This window comes from Hyaena hyaena, unplaced genomic scaffold (assembly GCF_003009895.1).
Source record: "Hyaena hyaena isolate Hyena2069 unplaced genomic scaffold, ASM300989v1 scaffold_688, whole genome shotgun sequence".
Classification (NCBI taxonomy): Eukaryota; Metazoa; Chordata; class Mammalia; order Carnivora; family Hyaenidae; genus Hyaena; species Hyaena hyaena.
In genome coordinates, this window is record NW_024081317.1 from 362,715 (window position 1) to 388,834 (window position 26,120).

The 26,120-nt window shown below is 34.0% G+C and overlaps 1 protein-coding gene across 3 annotated transcripts in view; it reads left to right on the forward strand.

Moving 5' to 3' along the window:
- Nucleotides 1-860: 860 nt before the first annotated feature.
- CHL1 (cell adhesion molecule L1 like) overlaps nt 861-26,120 on the forward strand; it is an 80,753-nt gene continuing 55,493 nt past the window's right edge. For 2 of the 3 annotated variants that reach the window (XM_039217392.1, XM_039217394.1), the window contains exons 1-6: nt 861-951; nt 7,619-7,724; nt 11,777-11,964; nt 23,389-23,511; nt 24,604-24,774; nt 25,722-25,769. In XM_039217392.1, the coding sequence (XP_039073323.1) occupies nt 861-951; nt 7,619-7,724; nt 11,777-11,964; nt 23,389-23,511; nt 24,604-24,774; nt 25,722-25,769 (727 nt within the window). The remainder of the gene's footprint in view (nt 952-7,618; nt 7,725-11,776; nt 11,965-23,388; nt 23,512-24,603; nt 24,775-25,721; nt 25,770-26,120) is intronic. The other variant, XM_039217393.1, reaches the window with a different exon arrangement.

Sequence of the window (26,120 nt, forward strand, 5' to 3'; positions counted from 1 at the left end):
GAGTAATAGTTTGTTTTTATGGAGAAAGAAAATGATACATCTGAAAAACAATCACATTTTGAGCAAATTTACTTGTAAAAAAGCATTATAAGCAGTTTTTAGATATCTATTATCACATTGTTTCAGAAAAAAAAGGAAATGGTATGAGAACATAATGGAAACTTGACATTTTAGTTTTTATTTCTATACAATATGGAATGTATGAACATTCTGCTTAAATGTAAAGTAAATGAAGACATTATTTTCTACTTGTACAACCCCCAAATTTGTGAATTCCAGTTAAAGTGCTGGGATCTTTATCCATGGGTCATTCATTTTTGCATTCCTAGATCTTGCTGTTCACCTTTTATTAGTGTTATAACCTTGCATGTGAAAAGTTGTTTTGCCAGAAAAATCAAAGAGCAAATTTGTGATGTTTCATAAATGATTCAAATGCCTCTTATAAAGAATTGATTGAAAAAGAGCAACATTTTGAAGTTATTCTCATAGTCACTGACACCCACCCCCATTCTAGTGGCCTTGAGTGCTTTGAAGCAAAAAGTCCTCTGGCTGAAAAACATAATTCGTTGGAATGGCTTGTGGTTTACAATATAGCTTATATCAACTGTTAAAAAAAAAAAAAAAACAAGTAGCAAAACTAATTATTTACTAGAAAACAGTTTCATCAAGAGGAAAATTATTGCAGCAGAAATATTTATTTATATTATACTGTCATTTCAGAGTACATGAGCTTAAAGTATATGTCTTTCTGTTTCTTTTTGAGTTTCCAGGTGAACTGCGTTTTGCTTGGCTTTAAACCAAAAGTAAAAGGAGACACTACCATTTTCATTCTTCCTAAGTTGCCTCCTTCCTGAGGAGCAATGGAGGTCCTGTTAGGTGGAAGAGGATTAATCGTGTCTCTAATTTGTTTCCTGTTCAAATTCTGCACAGCCACTGAAATACCACTTTCAGGTAAAGTGACAGCGTTCAATACCTACTTTATGGAATTTCATATTTGCATTTTCATTTTTAAGTAGAATACCTGTAGCTTGAGGATGTGATTTTTCTATCATATTTCTATTTATTTCCAGCAATCTGTTATCAGATTTTGTCACTGTCTTTTTAAAAATTTGGATGGCTTGTATTTGGATGCTTGTTACAATTATTTTCCAGCTCAGGCTTTTTGCCTCTTATGCAAAATTGACACATAACAAGAAACATAACCTGTAGATCAGGTGTTTTGCTGTAAAAGATATTCCTCACTATTATCAACAGCTGTTACTTTTCTATGTTTCCTTAGTTTATTTTAGGGAGAATCATGATTCAGAGATTAATGCTAATAAACCAACTATGAGAAAAAGAAACTGAATAAACTTTGTATATATTTTTTTCAAAATGATTATATATTTATGAATGAAAATAGTGGGGGCACCTGGGTAGCTCATTTTGTTAAGCGTCCCACTCTTGATTTTGGCTCAAGTCAAGGTCTCGTGGTTCATGGGATTGGGCTCTCTGCTGACAGTGCAGAGCCTTCTTGGGATTCTTTGCCTCCCTCTGTCTCTCTTCCTCCCCAACTCAATCTTTCCCCTTCTCCTCTTCCTCCTCCTCTCTCTCTCTCTCTCTCTCTCTCTGTCTTTCTCCATCTGTCTCTCAAAAAAAAAAAAAAACATTAAAAAAAGAATGAAAGGGGCGCTTGGGTGACTCAGTCGGTTAAGCGTCCGACTTCGGCTCAGCTCATGATCTCACAGTTAGTGGGTTCGAGCCCCACGTCGGGCTCTGTGCTGACAGCTAGCTCAGAGCCTGGAGCCTGCTTCAGATTCTGTTTCTCTGTCTCTCTCTGACCCTCCCCTTCTCACACTGTCTCTCTCTCTCCCAGAAATAAATAAAAAACATTAAAAAAAAAAAAGAATGAAAACAGTGAATTAAGAAAATATTAAAAAGCCATTTTTATACAACTAAAAATATAAGATGATTTCAACTCTGAAAATGTAGAGCATTCAGTAGTGTGAATTCATATCAAGAGGTCAGTGGTTTTATGGAAATACATATCATAACATACACAGTTCATTTAGTACTGTATCAGCTACATAACATAGAGATTTGGGGAATTTGTCTTGTGTTGTAAGGACATAGGATACAAAACACCCTTGAGAGGTTATTTAGATATTTTTATCCATACGTTTCCTGTATTATCCCTGCTGTCTTTTCCATATGTGATTTGGAGATTTGTAATACAAGAGGCATTGCTTGTTTAATTGAATCTTAGCATTGGAAATGATCTTCTCACATCCTCTAAGTTCCAGACAATTAGAGGAGTTCAGCAAGCTGAATAAAGATTAAGAGAAGTACTAACTCTGAAATGAAACTTTTCTTCTGAATTACTTAATCTGAATGTGAATAGAAAAGGAAGTAAGTCTCTGACTGTATAATATAATGTGTTTTTAAACCATTTTTCTGAGGGCCGCTTTAAATTACTTCCCACAGCACTTTCACATCACACACTTTGGGCAGCCCTGCCCTATTAATTCAGCCCTAAGTGAGAATCCCTTATCCAGTGTCTTAGACAGATTGTCAAGTCTCTCCGGATATTCTTACTTATTAAGCAATTCCACTTATCTGTTCTGTAGATGTACTCTGAGCCTACACACAATGTACACCAGCCTAGTTGTGAACATTCTGATCAAGAGCTGGAAATAAGTCATCTTCAGCAGATTCTTTTGATTTGAGTGTGATACCAAATTTAGAGCAAAGTGCTTGGTGATCCTTGTGAGAAAGGGGTTAATATCTTACATTTCCCCCCACCCCCACACCCCCAGTAGAAACAAAGATGCAGAGATTCCAGATTCAGATTCCTGACCATATTCTCTTAAAATATACATTTTCAAATGTATATTCCCTCTTTTCTCATTTAGTTCATCAGTGGTAAAGAATTTCAAAGTTTACTGGGGCATCTGGGCGGCTTAGTCAGTTGAGCATCTGACTTCAGTTCAGATCATGATCTTGTGATTCGTGATGTTAGAGCCCCATGTTGGGCTCTGTGCTCACAGCTCAGAGCCTGGAGCCTGCTTCAGATTCTGTGTCTCCCTCTCTCTCTGTCCCTTCCCTGCTCATGTTCTGTATCTCTCTGTCTCTCAATAATAAACATTAATTTTTTTTAATTAAAAGAAAAGAATTTGAAAGTTTGTATTAATCCATAGCACACATTTTTATTCTGGTTGTCTCAATTGCTTATGCATTTTCATGCTCAAATGTCCTTGGACAACAATTGTTATAAAATATTAATGACATGTTTTCAGAACAACTGAATCTTATCCATTTATTTCGGTACTCTAGAGCACTCACTAGCAAATGCAACTAAGGCAGGTATCCAGTTTGAATGTCAATGAGTCTGGTATCTCTGTAATTGGCATAATTATGGAGGAAAGGATTTATAATGTAGAATATATATTCTTATAAACACCCAAAGGTGATTAGTTCCATTCCCCGAGTAATTAGCTATTGCTGAGACTTTACAACCTTAGCAAATTTAAGAAAGAATAATGTTCTAATAAACAAGTTGCTCACAAGTTGTTAGCTGATATCTTAGGGACTCTTGCACGTCATCCCTCATCCTTTGTAACTGTAATAAAATTTAAATAAAGAGAATTTGCAATAAGCTCAAGACTTGTCCTACTTAGAAATAGTAGCAATCAGAAATGAGGTAAATGTCACTGAAGGTATAAATGTTTTTTGCATGTTGTTAAAATATTCATTAATGTCCTATGGATAAAAACTAAACTTGGACTAATGTCCCTAGACTAGTAAAACTGAATTATCAGATTCCTTAAGCCAAAATTATGTTTTTAGATTTAGAAATAATAGCATTGAGTTATTTATTGTAGGCTGGCCATCACTGTTTAAAATGTGAACCATGGCCCTCTCAGGGTCAATGAACCAGTATTTATTTTTCCCAAATGATTATCGTATATTGTTACAAAATTATACATGGATTCAAAAGAACCCATGGATGTTGTGCCTAGCTGGCTCAGTTGGTGGAGTATTCGACTCTTGATTTCAGGGTTATGAGTATGAACCCCGTGTTTGGTATAGAAATTGCTTAAAAAATAAAATCTTAAAAAAAAGGAACCCATGCATAAAATATTTTAATATAACAAGAATATGAAAAGTTCATTGCTATGACTTCAGATTTCATGTTGGAGTAAATGTTTAAGAAACTACTACTTGTTGAGTTCTGGTGTATATTTAAGAAAAATGTCAACAATCATCAGAAAGGAAGATAAAATATCTCACACTTTACCAAGTACGTTATCGGTGTAAGGCTAGATTTTCTTCATATATTTAAGCAAAACAACTTTTGTGACAGACTGAATGTAGAAGTAGATTTGAGAATCCAGCTGCCTTCTATGAAGATATTAAAGAGATTTCCTATAATGTAAGAACAATGCCACCATCCTCATTATATTCAGTTTTGTTGATAAAATAGATGTTTATTTTAATACATACAATTATTTAAAATGGATTAATAAAGAATTATTTTAAATATTTCTCAGTTTTGATTTCTAATATGGAAAATATTCTTAGATATAATCCACGTGAACAAACGCATCTTAAAGTCTCCTATAATTTTTAAGAATGTAAAGGGATCCCAAGACCAGAAATTCTTAATAGCAGTTTATCTAGCTTGAATCCCTAATTTTACAAATGAGAAAACAGAGTGGCTCAGGGCCTGGCTAAATGTCACAGGGTTTAGGGTCCTATTTGTAACTCCAATGTGGAATATTACTTAGAAAAGTCAGGCTCAGTGCCTTTCTGCAGATTGCTTTCTTTAAAACATACTTGCCTAAGTCGGTTTCCTGAAGCTGAATCATTTACATTTCCTTAATAATTTATTGCTGTCACCTTCCTTTCTAGAGATTGTAGGAACTGTATCAAATGGTAATGTATCACTTTGCAAATTGTCGACTGCTCACTGATAGTAGAGCTTTACATACATCCGTGTCCCCCTTCAAAACTTTATTCATGTTCGTATCTTTAGCATGAATATATTTATTTTGTAAACACAGTTCTCTGAAATGCCATCTGGCTACTTCACTTGATGAGAGAGAAAGTCATCCGCCCAATTTTTAAGTTTTTCCTTTTTTTTCAACTTTTTAAAATGTTTATTTTTGAGAGAGAAAGACAGAGCACAAGCAGGGGAGGGCAGAGAGAGAACAGAATCCAAGCCAACTCCGGGCTCCGAGGTATTGGCACAGAGGTGGACTTGGGGTTCAAATCCATGAACCATAAGATCATGACCTGAGCCAAAATCTGATGCTTAACCAACTGACCCACCCAAGCGCCCCTTAAGTGTCTTGAAGGTTATCTAACTTGTCACACACTAACCAAGTTTTTCACAAGACCAGGAGTACTTGAATATGTAGAATCTATTTAAAAATACCACAATGTATTTTTATGGATGATTATTAGTGTTGAATTAGATAAAGGGAGAAAAAAGTAACCTCAGGATCCCAGTAATAATGAAAGGAAAACTTATAAATGGGAAATGACAAATAATAAACAAACCCAGGGAAAAATACTTACTAACAAAAGCAATAAGTAGAAATAAAAATAGAGCAGGTTATAATTACCTTTGTAAAATTAGCAAAAAATTTTATCATTTTTAAATGCTGGTGTTCATTTGGGACAAGGATGTTGGAAACTGCTGTATTCATATTTTGTCTATAATAAATGTCCTCTTGTGAAATGATGTCATCATTTATCCAGAGTAAATACTATTTGTGTCCATGCCTGGAAGTTTATCATAAGTCACTAATTCAGTAACAGAAAAATTTATATGCTTGAAGATATTTATGGAAGTATATGTTACCTGGAAACAGAAAAATGAAAAAAATGTCCAAAAATAAGAAAATTATCAAATAAGTGATGATAAAATAATGGAAATAAAGAATGTAAAAGTAGTAAATTAATTATAATGTCTTAGAACACTATAAATAAAAAAGCAATTGTCAAAATGATTGAACTAAATTAAAAAATATATATACACATCAAATAGACTAAATGCCAATAATTTAAAAATAGAGACTTTAAAGTTGTAATGATATGACTGTCTTTCTTCTGCTTTACAAATTGTTTCTTTATTCTGGGTTTAAATAAAATGAACATGTATGGCAACATGAAATGAAATGGTAGCAGTAAAGTGTATATATTCTTTAAAATTAAAGACATTTTGCATAATCTAATTAAAAATAGGTAGAAGACAAAGACATTTTTCCAAAGAAGAGATACATATGGCCAATAGACACATGAAAAGATGCTCAATATCACTAATCATCAGGGAAATGTAAATTAGACCACAGTGAGACATTACCTCACACCTGTCAGAATGGCTAAAATCGAAAACACAAGAAACAACAGATGTGGGCGAAGATGTGGAGAAAAAGGAACCTTCATACACTGTAGGTGGGAGAGCAAACTTGTGCAGCCACCATGGAAAATAGTGTGAAGGTTCCTCAAAAAAGTTAAAATAGAATTACCACATAATCCAGATATTCCACTACTTGATATTTACCCAAAGAATACAGAGACATGAATTTGAAAAGATATATACATCCCTGTGTTTATTGCAACATTATTTACAGTAGTCAAATTATGGAAGCACCCCAAGTATCCATTGATATAGATAGAAGAAATGATATAGATGAAGTGGTATGTGTATATATATATATATGTATATACGTAATGGAATATTACTCAACCATAAAAATGAACGAAATCTTGCCATTTGCAATAACATGGATAGATCTAGAGGGTATAGAGCTAAGTGAAAGAAGTCAGTCAGAGCATCTGGGTGGCTCAGTTCGTTGAGCATCCAACTTTGGCTCAGGCCATGATGTCATGGTTTGTGAGTTCCAGGCCCATATGGAGCTTGCTGAGCCCTCTTCCAATCCTTTGTCCCCCTCTCTCTCTGCCCCTTCCCCCACTCGTGCATGCACACATGCACTCTCTCTTTCAAAAATAAACATTAAAAAATAAAGACAATCAGAGAAGGACACATACCATATGATTTCAGTAATATGTGGAATTTAAGAAAAAAAAACAAATGAATAAAGGGAAAAAGGAGATAAACAGGCTCTTAACTATAGAGAACAAACTGATGGTTATCAGAAGGGAGATAAGAGAAGGGATGGGTATAATAGGTGATGAGGATACACTCATCACGATGAACGCTGAGTAATGCATAGAAGTGTTGATTTGCTGTATTGTACACCTGAATTAATATAACGTCATGTGTTAACTATACTGGAATTTGTAAGAAATGACCCAAGAGTACACACCTCAGAAAAATTAATTAAATACATTTTTCAAAGAGAAAGTCAATTTTGTTCTGTAATTTTCACTCTTATGGTTCTTTTACCTATCAATATAAAAAGCATGTTTTCTTTTAAAAAATTTATTTTTAAGTAATCTCTATACCCAATATAGGGAATGAACTCTCAACCCTGAGATCAAGAGTCATATGCTCTACTGACTGAACCAGCCAGCCTCCCTTACAAAGTATTTCAGTTGTTTCCGTTATAGCTAAATTAACCTCACCCAGTTTTGCAGACCATGTTCTTTACATACATATTTTGATATTTAGTTCAGCAGGTTCCAACAATCATAAAACAGTCAAAAGTGCAAGTTGCCTTTCCCTTTGATGAATATTTTCAAATTGAATGTGAAGCTAAAGGAAATCCAGAACCAACGTGAGTATTCCTTCAAACAAATCATTGTTTAAATGCATACAGTATTTTTGCTTTTTTGTATTCTGACCACTATAAGCTTGTTGGACTGTAAATCTACATATGACTAATGTAAGGGTTGACAAAAGAATGATAGCTATGTCTATGAAGATAAAGTTTGGCTATTTTATATATGTTCTTCTGCAAGTTGAAATTAGTTTTACTGTTAAATAAATTACCTTATGTTAAATACTTAACATGGACTTTGGCACCATGGAAATATTTGATCATTCCTTACGTTACAAGTGAAAAAGGTAGCTAAAACCGAGAAGATCCTTTATTCTACTTAGTGAAAGATAGCATTTGTTAAGTCTTACATGTTAAGTCTTAAATTCTGGGATCACTTTACATATACAGAAGTAAACACTTCCACTTGGCAATATGTTACATCTTTTCATTTCTTCAAATCTTTGTTTCCGATCCTAGGTAGAGTTTTGTAGTCACCATACCCAACAAAGCCTGCATAGGTCTTGTAATATACTATTTTATATTGTTTTAGTTGACGTCGCTACCACTAATGATAAGATTGCTAGATTTTTTCCTTTGCTAGTGTGATGGGATATTTTTCCCTTCTTGTTTCTCATTTATTTTCTAACTGCCTTGCATGGACATCTAATTGAGATTTTTAAAAAAGTATTATTTATAATTGGCCACTTATTGTAACCCTTTATATTTATAAAAGCTTGTTTTTGTCCAGGGAATGAATATTCTTGGGGTTTTAGGTACAATAACAAGTTAAATAATAATAATAATATATGTTAATAATCATATTTTCTCATATGTATACATTTTATTTTATTTTATTACATAATTATATTGGACTTGGCTAGAGGAAAATAATGTTACGAACAGACATTCTAATCATATTTCTGAATTTATTGTAAATACTAGTAATAAATAAAAAAAAAAAAAAATAAAATAAAAAAAAAAATAAATAAAATTAAAAATATAAAAAAATTAAGTAATAAAAAATGAAAAAATAATAAAAAAAAAAAAAAATATAAAAAAAAAAATAAATAGATAAATAATAATAAAAAAAAAAAAAAAAAAAAATAAAAAAACATTAAAAAAAAAACAAAAAAAATTTAAAAAAAAAAAAAAAATATATTAAAATTGAAAAAAAAAAGAAAAAAAAAATAAAAAAAAATATAAATAATAAAATAAGAAATAATAAAAAAAAAAAAAAAAATAAAAAAATAATAAAATGAATAAAAAAAAAAAATAAAATAAAAAAATAAAAATAAAAAAAAAAATAATTAATAAAAATAAAAAAATAAAACAAATAAATATAAAAAAAAAATTTAAAAAAAAAAAAAAAAAACATAAAAAAAAATAAAAAAATTAAAATAAAAATAATTACTAAAAAATAACAAAAAAAAAAAATTAAATTAAAAAATAAAAAAAAAAAAAGAAATATAAAAAAAGAAAAAAAAATAAATAAAAAAAATAAAATAAAAAAAATAAAACAAAAAAAAAAATAAAAAAAAATATAAAAAAAATAAAAAATTATATCAAAAAAAAAAACAAAATAATTAAAAAAAATAAATAAAAAATAATAAAAAAATAAAAAAAAAAAATATAAATAAAAAATAAAACTAGAATTTACAATAAAATCAGAAAAAAGATTAGAATGTCTGTTCGTAACATTATTTCTTATTTTCCTCTAGCCAAGTCCAATATAATTATGTAATAAAATAAAATAAAATGTATACATATGAGAAAATATGAATATTAACATATATTATTATTATTATTTAACTTGTTATTGTACCTAAAACCCCAAGAATATTCATTCCCTGGACAAAAACAAGCTTTTATAAATATAAAGGGTTACAATAAGTGGCCAATTATAAATAATACTTTTTTAAAAACCTCAATTAGATGTCCATGCAAGGCAGTTAGAAAATAAATGAGAAACAAGAAGGGAAAAATATCCCATCACACTAGCAATTAAAAAATCTAGCAATCTTACCATTAGTGGTAGCGACATCAACTAAAACAATATAAAATAGTATATTACAAGACCTATGCAGGCTTTGTTGGGTATGGTGACTACAAAACTCTACCTAGGATCAGAAACAAAGATTTGAAGAAATGAAAAGATGTAACATATTGCCAAGTGGAAGTGTTTAATTCTGTATATGTAAAGTGATCCCAGTCAACATACTAGAATTTAACAAGAATAGATTCTTTTTTTTTTAATAGTTTGTTGTCAAGTTGGTTTCCATATAACACCCAGTGCTCATCCGCACAAGTGCCCTCTTCCCTGCCCATCACCCCCCTTTACCTCCCCCCCACCCTCATCACTCCTCAGTTTGTTCTCAGCATTCAAAAGTCACTCATGGTTTGCCTCCCTCCCTCTCCCCCACTATTTTTCCCCTTCTTCTCACCCATGGTTGTCCGTTAAGTTCCTCCTAATCCTCCTATACGTGCAAACATATGATATTTGTCCTTCTCTGCCTGACTTATTTCCCTCAGCATAACACCCTCAAGGTCCATCCATGTTGCTACACATGGCCAGATTTCATACTTTCTCACTGCCATGTAGTATTAACAAGAATAGATTCTTTGTGTTCTTTGTAAGTAAAGCCCCTAAAATATAAATCACAGAGAGAAAGAAGTAAAAGGAGTGGAATGGGAGACAGGCATACTCCTGACAAAAATATGTGTCTCTTGAAGGTTTGTTATTTGTGTCGAGAGAATAATCAGATAAGTTAGTGTAAGAATATGGTGTCCTGAAACATTACCCAGTTTGCTTGGGTAATTTATATATGAAATGCTAACTAAGATCAAGTTGGGAAGTCATTATTAGATTGATAAGGTTGTTTTTAAAAAAGACTTTCTTTTTAGAGCCTCATCCATACAAATGATATGGTGGTCACATACTCTGGTGAGAATTTAACTGAGTAGGTTTTTTTCTGGAATACAATTCTGCAACATTTATCAACAACTATTAAAATTTTCTTATGTTATTTGTCTATCAATCTTGCTTTTAAGAGATTGTCCTAATGAATTATTAGATCAGTACCAAAAACTAAGTATGTTAAGGTTGTTTAGCACAATTAGTTTATAAAAGGGATAAAATGCAAATGATTGAGTAACGTAAACAGTAATCATATGACAGAAGATAATGTAGTCCTAGAACTGTCTTTAGTAGCATTGTACTAATTAGAAGCACTCATTTTTCAAAGTTATATATTCATTGTAGTGTCAAATATGTTACTAATATGTCTAAAAGTATTGTTAGGAAATATCACATTTAATAGTACTTCTTTTTAAAATTTTGGGTTAGCTTTTCACATACACACACAATGACACAATATATGTTTATACTGAGTAGTCTTTGAGATACTAGTAAAATACCTTTCCAATTGGAAAAGTTAAAATAACTTCAAAAAGAATAGAATAAAACCTGTCTTCAATTTCTGCTCTCTCGGCTGTCACAACTTTTTTATGGCTTGGTCTTGGTTCACCCTGCTATAACAAATTTGCTATAGACTGGGTAGCTTAAACAACAAGCACACATTTGTCACACAGTCCTGGAGGCTCGGCAGACCAATATTAAGGCCTTGGCTGATTTGGTGTCTGATGAGGACCCACTTTCTAGTTCATAAACAGCAGTTTTCTTGCTGTAAACTCGCATGGCATAAGAGAGCAAAAGTGCTCTCTGGAGTCTCCTTTATAAGGATGCTAATCCCATTCATGAGAACTACACCCTCATGACCTCATTATCTCCCAGATCCCCTACCTCCAAATACTCTTACATTAAGGGATTGGGCTTGAGTATATGAATTTGGGGGAGACATAAGCATTCAGTCTACTGCAACTTGTGAGATTTCTCAGACTCTTCTCAGACTTGTTTTGGTATTCTATTATATAGTCAAATAAAAATCTTTTTTTCTTAAACCATAAAATGTCTTGGTTTTGTCATTATTGTGCATTTGTTTATGACTACTTTAAAATTAAGAAATACATTTTGACTTTTCAGGATTATTTGCTTTTGTTTTATCTTATAGATTTATGTGGACTAAGGATGACAAGCTTTTTGATCTCTCTGACTCCCGGATCATTGTGTCTAACAACTCAGGAACATTTAAGATCCCGAATGAGGGGCACATATCTCATTTTCAAGGGAAATACCGCTGCTTTGCTTCTAATAAACTGGGAGTTGCTATGTCAGAAGAAATAGAATTTATAGTTCCAAGTAAGTATTACAATGGAGATTCCTTATTACAAATGTGTAGTGAGGATATGAGTAGAATAGCAACACATCTGTAACTTATTACCAGCTTATGTATGCCTTATATTTCATTATAACGGAAATTGTCTTCTAGGTCTTGATACTTTAAAGTATGGTCTTTGAAAAGCAGCATAATTTTGCTGTGTTACAATATTCTTATATCCAACATGGGAAAAAATAGAGTCTGCTTTGCCTCAGAAGATGAGAGAATTAAGCTAAATGCATGGGTTAGATGTGGCTTAATTCTGTTGCCGTAACAAGTATTCTCCAAGCCCCTGCGTTTATTTCCTGATTATGTGGTTGGCTGTGGGCCTGGCAGCTCTTCAGGCTAGTTGTTCTCCATGCAACCTCTCGGAGGTCCCAGCAGATGGAAATAGTATCATCCTGGAAGTGTACCATGTGAGCCTTATGTGATAAGTCATCGCCTTTCCAGGATATGGACACTTTATGCTGGAGGAAGTGAGAATGTACAAACCTCAGAAAAATAAATAATGAAAAGACTCATCCTAAAAAATTAGACAGGGAACTGGATTTCAATTATTCTAAAGTCCTTATATTATTCTAGAGGAGAATTTAGAGTCTTACAAGTTAAGTATGCATCTTAAGATTTATAAAGTAATTACATTAAAAGTATTGAGTAAAATATGAATGTTTAGCAGGCTCTGCTGTTTGAAGGAGAAGGTAAGAAATGTGAGAAAAAGAAAAAACTGTGCAAAAAATCCAAATATATGAATTATTGAAGATGAAACTTAATACACTAAATGCTTAAAGTTTTTTTTTTTTTTCTTTTTAAAGAAAGGTGTGGGTTGTTTACCTCATAACACATCTAAACCATAGGGTACAGAGTTGTTAAAACTAAAAGATGGAAATAATGTTCTAGATAAAAATGTTATTCAAAACAAAGTGGGAATATCTGAATTAATGTGTGTTTTTTATGTTTATTTTTGAGAGAGAGAGAGAGAGAGACAGAGCATGAGCAGAGTAGGGGCAGAGAAAGAGAGAGACACAGAATCTGAAGTAGGCTTTAGGCTCAGAGCTGTCAGCACAGAACCTGGCGCAGGGCTTGAACTCATGAACCATGATCATAGCCTGAGCTGAAGTTGGACACTTAACTAAGTCACCCAGGTGCCCCTAGAATTTATTTCTAAAAGGCTTCCCGAAGATTAATTCCCTAGGCATATGTAATATTAAAATATTTGAAGCAAAAATAGAACTGTAAGTGTTGAAATAGATAAATCCATCATAATAATGAAAGATATCAAAATCTCTGTTTTATTTTTTGGTAGTTCAAGCAGAGAAAACATCAGCAAGTACGTAGAAGATTTAAAGAACCCAGTTATAAGTTCCAACTAATGAACACGTATAGAACGTTGCACCTAGAACTGCAGAATCCATTTTTTTTTGAATATTTGATGACATATTAGCTGTGAAATAAATATGACCCAAATGCACTTGAGTTATAAATCAATAATAGCAACAAAATTAGAGAAGTTTATATCTCTGAAAAGTAATAAACAAATGTCTAAGAAATTCATAGGTCAAATAAGAAATGGCAAAAGAAGATGAAACATACTTTGAAGGGACGATAGTAGAAATTCTACATAACAAAACATGCTTGAGGCAGCCAAAGCATTATTTAAACAGATATTTTTCATCTTAGAAACACACGTTAGAAAAGAAGGGGTGAAAATTAGTGACTGAAGCTTTTTTATTTTTATTTTTTAATGTTTATTTATTTTTGAGACAGAGAGAGAGAGAGAACAATTGGGGGAGGGGCAGAGAAAGGGAGGGAGACACAGAATCTGAAGCAGGCTCCAGGATCATGACCTGAGCCAAAATCAGATGCTTAACCTACTGAGCCCCCCAGGTGCCCCAGTGATTTAAGGTTTTTAGGTAACATAGTTTTAAGATGAAAATGCGTGAGCTAACTTAAGGCAACAGAATATACTCTAAAATAATTGTTCGGATAAAATAATGTAGAAGCAGAAAATAAATCCAAGAAGGAGGTGTGAAACCTTTATAGTTGAAAAATATTTTTAAAAGATCTAGACAAATAGAAAAAATATACCTTTTTCATAGACTTGGAGACTTAGTAAAACTAAAATGTCAACTCTCCATGACTCAGTAAATGAGTGATTCAAATCCGGTCACTAGTTTGTTTTTTACATGTTTATGCAATGTGACCAGCTCATTCAATGTATTTTCAAAAATAAATTTGAAAAGCAAAAGGAAAAATTTTGTAGAAAATCTTGAAGAATAAGAACAAGTCAAGAGGACTTGGCCTTATCAGATAACAAGGTTCAATGTAAAACTTCAGTGACTAAACCAATATGGCTTTGCATAGGATTATATAAATGGAGCAGCACAGAGAACCCAGAAACAAACCCTTGTACATGTGAAAGCACTATGAAAACACTAGCATGTATTTTCTTCCTTTTTTTCTTCTCTTTTCCCCTTCCTTCCTTCCTTCCTTCTTTCCTTCTTTCCTTTCTTCTTTCCTTCTTTCCTTCCAACTGATTGTCCATGTAGAGATACATTTATTTAGAGTCTTATCTCAAATTATGTAAAAAATCCATCCCAGGTAGATTAAAACCTAAACTTTGAATAGAAAAAATATTTTTTAAAATTAGAAAATGACTCAAACAATGTATTTATGATTGCAGGGTAGGTATGTTTTCTTATACAAGACATACTAAAGCTCCATTAAATAAATCACTAAGGGCAATTTGACTACATTTGATTTTCAGAACCCCTTTTTATCAAAAGACCACAGGAAGAAAGTGAAAAGAAGCCACAACCAGGAAAAAAAATCAGTGTCAATGAATATAACTGAAAATAATATTATGTATTTATAAATAATTTAATAAACCTATAGGGGGAAAAAAAGTGAAGTGATAAAAGACATAGATTTGTACCTCCGACTGGAATGGCCAATCAAAATATGAGAATGTGCTCATCACCTTTAGTAATCAGAAATAGATTTACTGTAACTCACATAGTAAAAGCATTTGCTCCCACAAAGTTGGGAAATATTACAAAGTCTGAGAGTAACAATTTTAGGTGGGAATGTGCGGCTCCCATAATTCATACACGCTACTGTTGCAGGTGGACTTTCCTGCTCTGTGGAAAGTATTTGTCAGCCCCCTGCCCCCCCAAATGGAAGATGCTCTCACCTGTGACCTGGCTATTCCATTTCCTTCCTCATCTGTGTGCCACTCATCCGTGACTATTGGGCATATTTGTGGTACCATTGCTTGTATTAAAAATATACTGGAAAAAAAACATGAATGTACCCATGATTGGATGAATAAACTTGCTATGGTATAGTCATACAAAAAATACTACTCAGCAGTGAAAGTTGATGAATCTTAGGAATTTGTTGAATAATCAGAGCAAATCTTGGAATGATACATACAATATGATTTTATTATTAATAGAAGTGAAAAATATGGGCACATAAATTATTATTTAGGAGGATAACTGTATGTGGTAAAAGTATACTGAGAAACAAAATAATGTTGAAAACACAATTTTGGGACCCCCTGGGTGGCTCAGTTGGTTAAGCATCTGACTTCAGCTCAGGCCATGATTTCAGTATTCGTGAGTTTGAGCCCCTGCATCAGGCTCCATGCTGACAGAGCAGAGCCTGCTTAGGATTCTCTCTCTCCCTCTCTCTCTCTCTGACCCCTCCCTCATTCCTGCACTCTTTCTCTCTCTTCAAAAACAAATAATAAGCAAACTTAAAAAAAAGAATTGCAAGGAAAAAAAAGAAGAAAGAAAACACAATTTAGGATAGTAGTTACCTCTAATAGAATGGGGAGTGGATGGATTCAGCACCAAACAGAAAGGTAATGTGATACTATGATTTTTGTACAGTGGGTGGTAGATAAGAGTGTTAGCTGTATTTCTTTGTTTCCTTTTATTCTTTGCAAATGGCTTTTTTAATATATGCAATATTTATAAGTACCATATTTACTTGTCTAAATTAGATGCACTGGGTTATTAAGTAAGGTATTATAGTATAGTAATGGAAAAAATAGTGACATGTAAACTTGGAAACTGACCACAGGAATTTAGGTTTGAAATGACATTCACTAGTAGATGTTCATGAATTCTAAATCAGAAGGTCTTACCATGAAATTTGTGGTTGTGATCATAAAACTAGACAGATAAAATGATCTGTAAGTATGTAGCTATAGTCGTGTTATAGTTTATATTATAAAACCATATATTGTAGTCTAACTACAACCATGTAACCTATCTAATTAACTGAAATAAGTTAAATAAGGTATGTAAGAAAGAAGGATATTAAAATCTGTTGTAGACAGCAAGGCATTAGCACGATCCCCAACCTGAACTCTGATGGTTGCCATGGAGACACAAAGGAAAAGTCTAGACCTATTGCAGAGAACGAAATGGCACATGTTAGTATAAGATTCTGCAATTAAAGGGTTTTAAAAAATATTTTCTCTCATTATCGAAGCAGACCAGGTGAAGTCATGAGCATTGTGAGGATAATTCTGGCCAGAATCGGCTAGCATTGCAGTGAAGAGATGAGATTTGGATGTGAGCTATGCAATGGGTAATTGCTCTGTTTTTCTGCTGCTGTAGAAAAAAGCAAAATAAATTAGGTTTCTTATGCATCATTTCCAGCCTCTCCTGAAATTACTTCATCGTCTAACCGCTTTCTGCAATCATTTCTATGTTGAGGGGGATCGCCATCCCAATCCTTTGGGGTTTAAAATTCAGAGACCATTTCAAGTTTCCTACAACATTTATCAATTGATTCTTTTCTTAAGCTGTAGAGAATCAATTCTTTTTTTTTTTTTTTTTTATAGATAGAAGCTTTGTGATTTGAATTTTAGGGTTTCATCTCTGATTTCTTAAGGTTTTCATTAGACTAACCTTAAGGGCTTTTTAGCCCCCTAAGTTTTACACAAGGACAGAAACTGAAAATCCCATTATAATTTTTTACAAACAGAAACCTTTGTACAGGCTGTTCAGCTTTATTATGCTTTCAATAATACTGCAGTTGAGTTTGCTAGGGAACGAAAGAGTAAAACCAACCAAACAAACACAATATACTGTTTTCAAACATGGGAAAAATCACTTAACTAAATGGATTTTCCACAATATGGCATGGAGAGTTAGTCCGTGAATTATTCAACATGTCTTTATTAAGCTCCCCTCATGTGCCAGCCACTTTTTTAGTAATTTGAGAGATAGCAGTGAACAAAACAAAGACTGTCCTCAAGAAACTTCTATCCTGTGTATGTGGTGAGTAGTTCTGAGAAGAAGGTAAGGGTCTTTCTAGCCTTAATTTGACAACCACCAGTGGTTGATATGATGATATAAGTGATTCTGTTTGGGCTATTCAGTACTGGCCATCCTTCACAGAACAGATCAGCTTTCTCCACTGACCATTCCTACTCTGTCTCAGCCTATAGCAATTTTTCTTTCTGATTTTTTAAAACAACTTTTTGAGGTGTCATTTATATATCGTAAATTTTATTGGTTTTAAGTGCAAAATTGTTTAGTTTTTAAAATACATTTTTAGTACAATCATCATCATAATCTAGTATTAGGACATTTTTATCATCCCCCAGAGATTCCATATACTCATTTGTAGGTACTCTCTCTTCCCACCCCCAGCCCTAGGCAGTCAGTCACTAATCTGCTTTCTGCCTCAGTACATTTCTTTCCTGAACATTTCATATAAACAGAATCATACTATATATGATTTTCTCATCTAGTTCCTTCCACCTAGTGTCTTTTTACAGTTTACTCACCTTGTAGCATTTATCAGTAGTTTACTCCTTCTTATGGCTGAATAGTATTTACATTGTATGGATGTACCACAGTTTATCCATCCACCACTTGATGTCCCTTTGGATTGTTTCCAACTTTTGGTTATTACAGATAATTCTTTTAAGGAAATCCACTGGATTTCTCTGGAGTTTTTAAAACATTTAGTTATATACTGTTTGGAAGAGTCTTTTAGTTGTGTGTATACTAATTGAGATGCTTAAAAATGGGAAAGATGTCACGCTATGCTATTCTTCTTTTGTTGTATGCCTCCAGATGCTGCTTGAATGCATATTATCAGTGACTTATTTATCAATTCATAGGCTGAAGAATAAAAGAATGAATAAAAGCACGAAAGCAATTTCCACACACTATTAAAACAATATTGGAAATGGCCAGCTTAGGGATGCAATTCTTTATATACTATTTTAATGGAAACCAATTAGAATTTCTGGCCTGCTGCCTTCTACATTTGTGTAGCTTCCTCAGATTCCTCAGGACATTTCCCTTGTGGCATCCTTTGGCTATTTGTTGCTCAGATGTGGGAGGGGTAGAGTAGCAAAAGCAGGATCTGGTAGCATATGCTAATTTCTTTTCCTGGTATATGCAAACCAACTAAAGAAGATCAATTTGTTGAGAGTGCAACTTTGAGTTTTACAGGCTTAATTAAGACCGAGGATTTTCCTCTCATCTGTCATGTCGTGCAAATGACTGGAATGACATGGGCTGGATTGGGTGTTCTTCCTTAGCATGAATTCATTATGAGCTCATAGACTGAAAGGCAATGTGAATTCTCCGTAGCTCTAAATGGATTAATGGGGTACTCAACAGGAAATAGGAATCAATTAAATTTCTTTGCAAATGGAAACTAGACTTAGGGATGATATAGCATGCGAGCCCAGTGTGATGAATTCTTCATAATGATGTCAGACTGTACCAATTTGGCAAACCCATTGAATAGAAATGTAAGGCACTCAAAAACTCACCAGTCCAGTCCTGTAAACAAAGAGATAAGTCAAAATAGATAAAGTTCTATGGGGCATCTGGGTGGCTCAGTTGGTTAAGCATCTGACTCTTGATTTCAGCTCAGGTCATGATCTCACGGTGGTGACAGCACAGAGCGTGCTTGGGATTCTCTCCCTCCATCTCTTCTCCACCCATACCTCTCTCTCGGTCTCTCTGTGTCTCTCTAAAGAAAGAGAGAGAGAGAGAGAGAGAGAGAGAGAGAAAGAAAGAAAGGTTAAAAACAGACAATTTTGGGGTGCCTGGGTGGCTCAGGCAGTTAAGCATCTGACTTCAGCTCAGGTCATAATCTCATGGTTCATGAGTTTGAGCCCCATGTTGGGCTCTGGGTGCTGACAGCTCAGAGCCTGGAGCCTGCTTGGGATTCTGTGTGTGTCTCTCTCTCTGCCCCTCCCCTGCTTGTGCACTGTCTCTCTCAAAAATAACAAATAAACATTTTTTAAAAATAGACAAAATTTTATGGCATAGGAAGGGTTGCCCAGTTACAGGGAGGAGTATCACTAAATCATAGGTTCTACATGAAATACATACTGGTTCCCTCTCTGCCTCCTCTGTAAAAACTAATTCCAAATATTTGCATAGAATTACAGAAGTTGTTAAAATGTAGGCTACAGAGAAAATCAGAAGACACAGCAGAAGAAAGCTGTATGTCCCTTTGCCCATCTCATCTCTCTACAAAGGAGCTGGGTGAACCATGCAAAGTAAAATTACTTGAATAATAGCCAACATGTGTTGAATAATTTTTAAGTGCCCCATGCTATTTAATTGATTTATATGAAATGGTTTATTTAAACTTTGGCACAAATCAGTGAATTGGGTGTCTTTACAGTTTGAATGAGGAAACTGAAGTAACAGGTTCCGATCACAAAGTAAGCAATGAAGCTGGGATTCAGCCCCAGGCAGCTGGCCCCAGAGTTCATGTGTGTAACCCCAATCCTATACAGTGTTGCCTATGCTTTGATCATTCAGGTGACACATCTTGTAGATGAGCTGAAAAGTGTTGTACTTTTTTGTTGGAAATACCTTGGCAGCAGAGTATGAGACTCAGAGAGATAGTGTAAGAAGACTTGATGTGATTACTTGTGTGCCAGAGATTGTCTGCAGTTACATAATTTGATAGTGGTAAAGTCACCTTAATCACTTTCATTTAAGTGGTTTAGTTAGTATGGTTTGTAATAATTTAAACTATCCTTGGGCTATTTCATTACTACTCTTTATCATTAAGCATATTGGCATGGTGAGACTATACAGCTTAGATTTTATAATAGCCTTGCCCTTAAGAAACTTCTAACCCCGTGTGTCTTTCAAGGAGCCTAGAGAAATGAATTCAAAGGACTCTAGGATCCCAGAGAAAAGTAAAAGGGGGCACAAAAGGGTAAAATTACTGGTCTGAAGCTACATAGCCAGTTTGTTATAGTGCTTGGGCCAGAAACCAGTTTACACTTTTCTCTAAATACAAAATATTTTTTAGAAGTCATCTGCATTTCAAGTGCAAAGATGTTATTTTTTCAGTATCACAGGTTGAATGAATTGAAATGGTGAGTTTCAAAACTGATGGTCAGCATCTCAGCTTGCAGAGGTTTTAGAAATTTTGTATTTGCTAGTTTGCTTTATATTGATAGTTTCAGTAAGAAGACTGCTTGCTGTCCAGCTAACTAGTTTCTAGAAAAGCGTTTTCCTGCTAGATTCTGACTGGGTTTTCGGGAAACTGTACCATTGGAGTTGTTACTAGCAATTTGTCCGGAACACTGAATTGTAACTGCAAGCTTATTGGAGAGTAGTAAAATAGATGGGCGCTGTCAAATGCTTGATTTCCTAATGCAGATAGACTGGTAGGGACATTATATATAAAGGAAATTGGCTTCATGTAGACTTGGGTTATTATGGGATTTCCAAACATTCTTAAACTTCTGCTTAAATAGACACTAATATACAAGTAGATTCTGCTTCCTTTGCAGAGAGGCCATTCCATGGTTAAGTCCAGTGTTATTGCAACATAATTAAGTGGCTGTGTTTTTGCTGTTGATGGAACAGTCATTTAAAATATGTTGGCAAGCTAAAGCAATGAAGTTGCCTTACACAAAAGAAAAATAATTGTTTACAATTCACTTTAAAAAGTATTGCATCTGTCCAAACTCAACAATGCTCATGTTTATCACCAGAGAAACACAATTAGCAAAAGTCATTGGTTGAAGTTATTTTTAAATGGAGTCAAGTCATTTCTTTATTTGAATTAAGATAAGCTTCATGCCTGCTGTTGAGTTATAGTAATTAAATTCCACATTTATGTGTGGCCATTAAAATGTTCACTTTCTAGCATGGAATCAAACTTACTAAATAGTTTCAAAGTCAAAGAAGAGGACCATAAAAAAAATACTGACAAATTAATGTCTTTATAAAATCTATTCTCAGACCTTAAATTATTAAATATATAAATGTTCTTCACTTTTTCCTGATATTAATTTCATCTTTGGTCAAAAGCTCTTCCAAAGATTTATGGTATGTGCTAAAGGTTTTGATAGACTTAAAATATTACTTTATTTTTATTATTGATGCCTTGGAAGCCAGTTGAATTACATATGTACATCTTTGGAATTAGAATTTTATAATCTAGATTTAATTAATGCATGGCTGATAGTGCTTCACTGGCAGTACTATCTGTTTGAATCATTAGATTTTTCTGAATACTCTGAGGGGGCAGCTCCCTAATTAGGGCTTTATATATCTTATTAATTAGCTGCTTTACAATGGCTATTACCCAGAAAACTGTGTATTCCTGTAAGGCGTTGTAAAGTTTGCTTGTTATAAAACAGGATTGCAGGCACTTTCCATTTGCTAATCTGTGTTCCCCTTCCTCTATTGCCCCTTCTATCTGAGTATAAACAGATTCAGTAGATATCTAAAGGCACTGTTAACTTCAGTACCAATGAACATGGGGCTTCAGTTATTGCAAGTGACACTAAATAAGTGATTTGAATTTGGAGCTTTGAGCACCTAATAGTTTTGTAAGTGGCTACATATTATTTGCATAAGGTGTATACTTTCTACAAAATGACTTGTCTAGCGTTAGTTCTCAGTCAAAGCTAAAGCATTACCAAATAGATGGCATTGATATTTTATCTATAAGATTGTACCATAGTGAATGTCCTAAACATGCTTTCCTCTCTTTTGGTGGAAAATTCATGCTAGCTAGTTCCAAAGCACGATGCCAGGATAGTTGCCATTTCAGATACGTTTCCAGCCTTGCTGGGAGAAATCCGCCACAATGGTTGACCAAGAGGAATTGACTGAGGACAGTCACATGACCCAAGCCGGCTTCCAAGCTGGCACAGACACTGTATATAATCTACTGCCCTGCAGTGCTGAGCCATGAAGGGTCCTTGAATTTAGACAAAAAGCAATTCAGTGTAACCAGCTGGTGCACCAATAAGAGAAATGTCAGCAAATTCCTTCAGCCACTAAGGAGTTGGGGTCGGGGTTGAGGGTCAAGGGAATAAATACACAGAAAATGCACAAAGCTTCTCAAGAAGAAATGTTACAGTAAATGAGTATATCTCTAGACTTCCAAGAATAATGATTATCTTTTGTGAGCCCCCATTTAAGAATGAAATATAGAGATGAAACAACCCCTAACAAATTCCATCAAGCCAGCAATATTATAAATCCTTCGTAAAGTCCTTTCCTTCCATAAAAGCTTGATTAGTTCTATCATTCAAAGCCCCCTAATAAAATCTTAAGGTATCAACATAGTGTTCAGGCAGAATACATTTTAAATGTTCTGAAAACTATTTTATAAATAATTTCATAAAAATAATCAAACATTTCAAATTCTGCATAGTTGTGACTTCTATTCCCATTATAATTGTATTGCCCTCGCAGGAAACTGCCTCCTGCATGGGGGGAAAAAACCAAAATGTTATAATATTTCAAAGTCTCCTTTCCTACATCAATTCCATTTCCAATTCCATTTAAATTCCATTTAAATTTTTTATTTTCTGGGAGTGATTCCAATGTGGAAGATTCTCTTAGCCACTTAAAATGGTCATGTTTGGCTTTTTGTATTCATATCATTTGCCCCACATGGGTTTCAAATTTTTAACTTAGTTTGTTTATGCTTTGAATGGAATATTTGCCCATTACATTCAAGGGCTTCACAATAAAGCCAGAGAGAGAAAATATGTATCTGCCTAGAAAATAAATCACACTGTTTAAATAAAAAAAAAAAAAATACCTTATCTGTCAGATCTTAACTCAGTGAATCCTATGATGCAGAACTTGTACCTCAGTGCAGAGAAATAAGCACAAGTATATTGTTGCCAGTTGATGTCACATAGCAAAAAAATTATTTGTTGTCTTCACTTGCAAAATGTAGAAGCAATTTTAAAGTTCTGTAAGATTGTTAACAATACTTTCTTCTTCAGGGGAGATATGAGAACCAAGATCTGGGACACTGAATTTGTTGAACATGCTCTATTTTTTAAAAAGAAGCTGTTAATATATTATTGCATGTAACATTCAAAGTTAATTTTAAAATACTGTCTTAAATGTTTTTTAAACTAGATGTTCCAAAATTCCCAAAAGAAAAAATTGACCCTATTGAAGTGGAGGAGGGAGATCCAATTGTCCTCCCGTGCAACCCTCCCAAAGGCCTTCCACCTTTACACATTTATTGGATGAATATTGGTAAGTACCATTCTGTTCCATCCTTAGGAGACCTGTTAATTTCATGCATCATGTCAGATATGATAGTAGAAGAAATATTTTAAAATAATATAAGATCATCAATGTGGAAAAAAGAAAAAAAAGCACATTATCAATGTGGAATGAAATCGTTTTTAAGAAAATTATATCCATCTGTAGAGTGTGTTCCAAGTTTTAAATATTCTATTAAGGATATACATAAAAACACTAGAAAACTCTTAGCTGTATGTCTTGATTTTATCATATCTGAAAGAGTAGAGGCTATTGATATGGTAATGTATGTCTATGAAGAAAATGCTGTCTACATTCCAAACAAATTACTTATCTTTGGGATGTAATCCATGTCAAAGTTGAGAATGGCTTGGATCTGTGTTGCTAGCCTTATATTTCTATGTAATAATGTTCTACCTGCTACATAGAGTGACCCACAGAGAAATTAGTATGAACCTTTGTGTTTAATCCGCCAAAAATATTGTATTAACTCTCATGTTGAAACTCCAGCTTCTTTCAAAGTTCTTTGGCGTGTGCCTTCACATTGTGCCCTAAATGTTTTCACACTGTGGTGCATAGAGAAAAATGATATTTGTACAGTACTTGGAAGAAAGCGAAACAAACTATTTTTGGCTGCAGCCAAACATTTCAGACTCCCATCACTCTAGAAGTTTCCAGGCTGCATCCAGGAAAGACAGATTCATACCTTACACACAAGTTTTGGGGAGATCTGTTTGATTGGACCAATTGGACCAGTTTGCAGATAAGCCAGTAGAGAAGTAGCAGCCTAGACGGTAAGGAGTGGTAGACTGTCCAGAATGGTCGTCCACCAGTGAGTTTCTTCGGTTGATGGTGGAAAGCATGCTCCCGGGGAATATGTTGTCATTTTTTGTTTTTGTTTTCACTTACTTTTTACTTCTCACTCATTGCTCTTGCTTTAAGACCAGACTTGTAAGGAATAGGAAGAGCAAGCATGAGCAACGAAATGAAATGAAATGATATGAAGGAAAGGAAAATAAAGAAGGGGAGTGAAGCACAATAAAGGACAGTTGCCCCTGTTAACAACAAGATGTTTCTTTCCAGAATTAGAACACATCAAACAGGATGAAAGAGTATACATGAGTCAAAAGGGAGATCTGTACTTTGCAAATGTGGAAGAAAAAGACAGTCGAAATGATTACTGTTGCTTTGCCGCATTCCCAAGATTGAGGACTATTGTGCAGAAAATGCCAATGAAACTAACAGTGAACAGTTGTAAGTCCAAATAATTTATCGTTCCATCGTGAATGCTGAATACAAATGTGCCTGTAATTTCATTCTGGCTGAAACCGGTGAAAGCTGAGTTGATATTTTCGCCATTGTTTAGTTCAACTCCAGAGACTCCATCCAGATGAAAGACACATCTGCAGCTGCAGATCTACAGCAGCTCATCTCTCAGAGCCAGAAAATCAAGTCTCAATTCACAGTACAAGTATATTTCATTTGAGGTCTGCAGGATCTGGTCATTTGCAGTGGGTGAAATACACAATGACATTCTAAGGTCTCTGATGCAAGTCTCAGGCTTTGAGGCATCGTGATCTTGAGTAACTAGCAGGCTGAAATTGTAGGAAAAAAAGGAGAGTTAAAAATAAGAGGAATGAATATTATAATTTTTATCACATCGGGCTTTGTTGTTCTTCCCAAATTGGCGAAGTTATTTGAATTGCTTCTCTTCCCTGCTTGATTCTGCAGATGCCATTCTGGGTTCCCAAATGGGAAAAAGTCATTAGTGGGAGAAAGAACCATAAGATTCAAAGGACAGAGATAATCCCTGACAGTTCACTAACTGCATAATTGGCTCTGGGAGAGTCGGAAGTTGGCATTACCATTCCATTGTCTAATTTGGTTCATGGTTTTTTTTTCATTGTCATGTGTAGATACACTTTGCCAGGTCTTCACTACAGCGTCGCTTTTGGCAGCCGCAGTTCTCTGTAATAGAGCTGTAATTGTGTCCTCTCGACCTTGGACTCCTCTGTGGTAGTTCAAGATTAAGCTCATAATTTTTTGCAAATATATCCCCAAAGATGATGTTATAGTGAAGCATGGTTATATCTCACTTTGTAATTTTTCTTAGACAAAACTGTGGCTTTTCATTCATTATTGATATCCGCATCTACCATTGTGTTTGTGAGTTTTTTCTTTCATTTTTTTTTTTATTTCAGTAAGGCATGCTAATGACTCAAGTTCATCCACAGAAATTGGTTCCAAGGGTAAGTTGATCACGTGAAGAGTGTGGGCATTTATTTTTACCTTTTGTAGCTCATTGTCATCTCAAAACTTAAATATTTTCTGTTACTTTGTTCATGAATATATTAAAACACTAATATTTCTATAAAAGAAAACCTCTTGGCATAGAGGTTTCTAATAGTCCCTCCTTCCAAAAATATAAGCAAAGGGGTGATATTTATAAATTCATCACTATGCAAATGTATCTATATTTATATATAATATAATTCACATAGACAAATACACATACCATCACACACATATACATATTTTTGAGAGACAGGGAGAGAGGGAGAGAGAGAGAGAGAGAATGAGAATGTAGTGGAGGGGCTGAG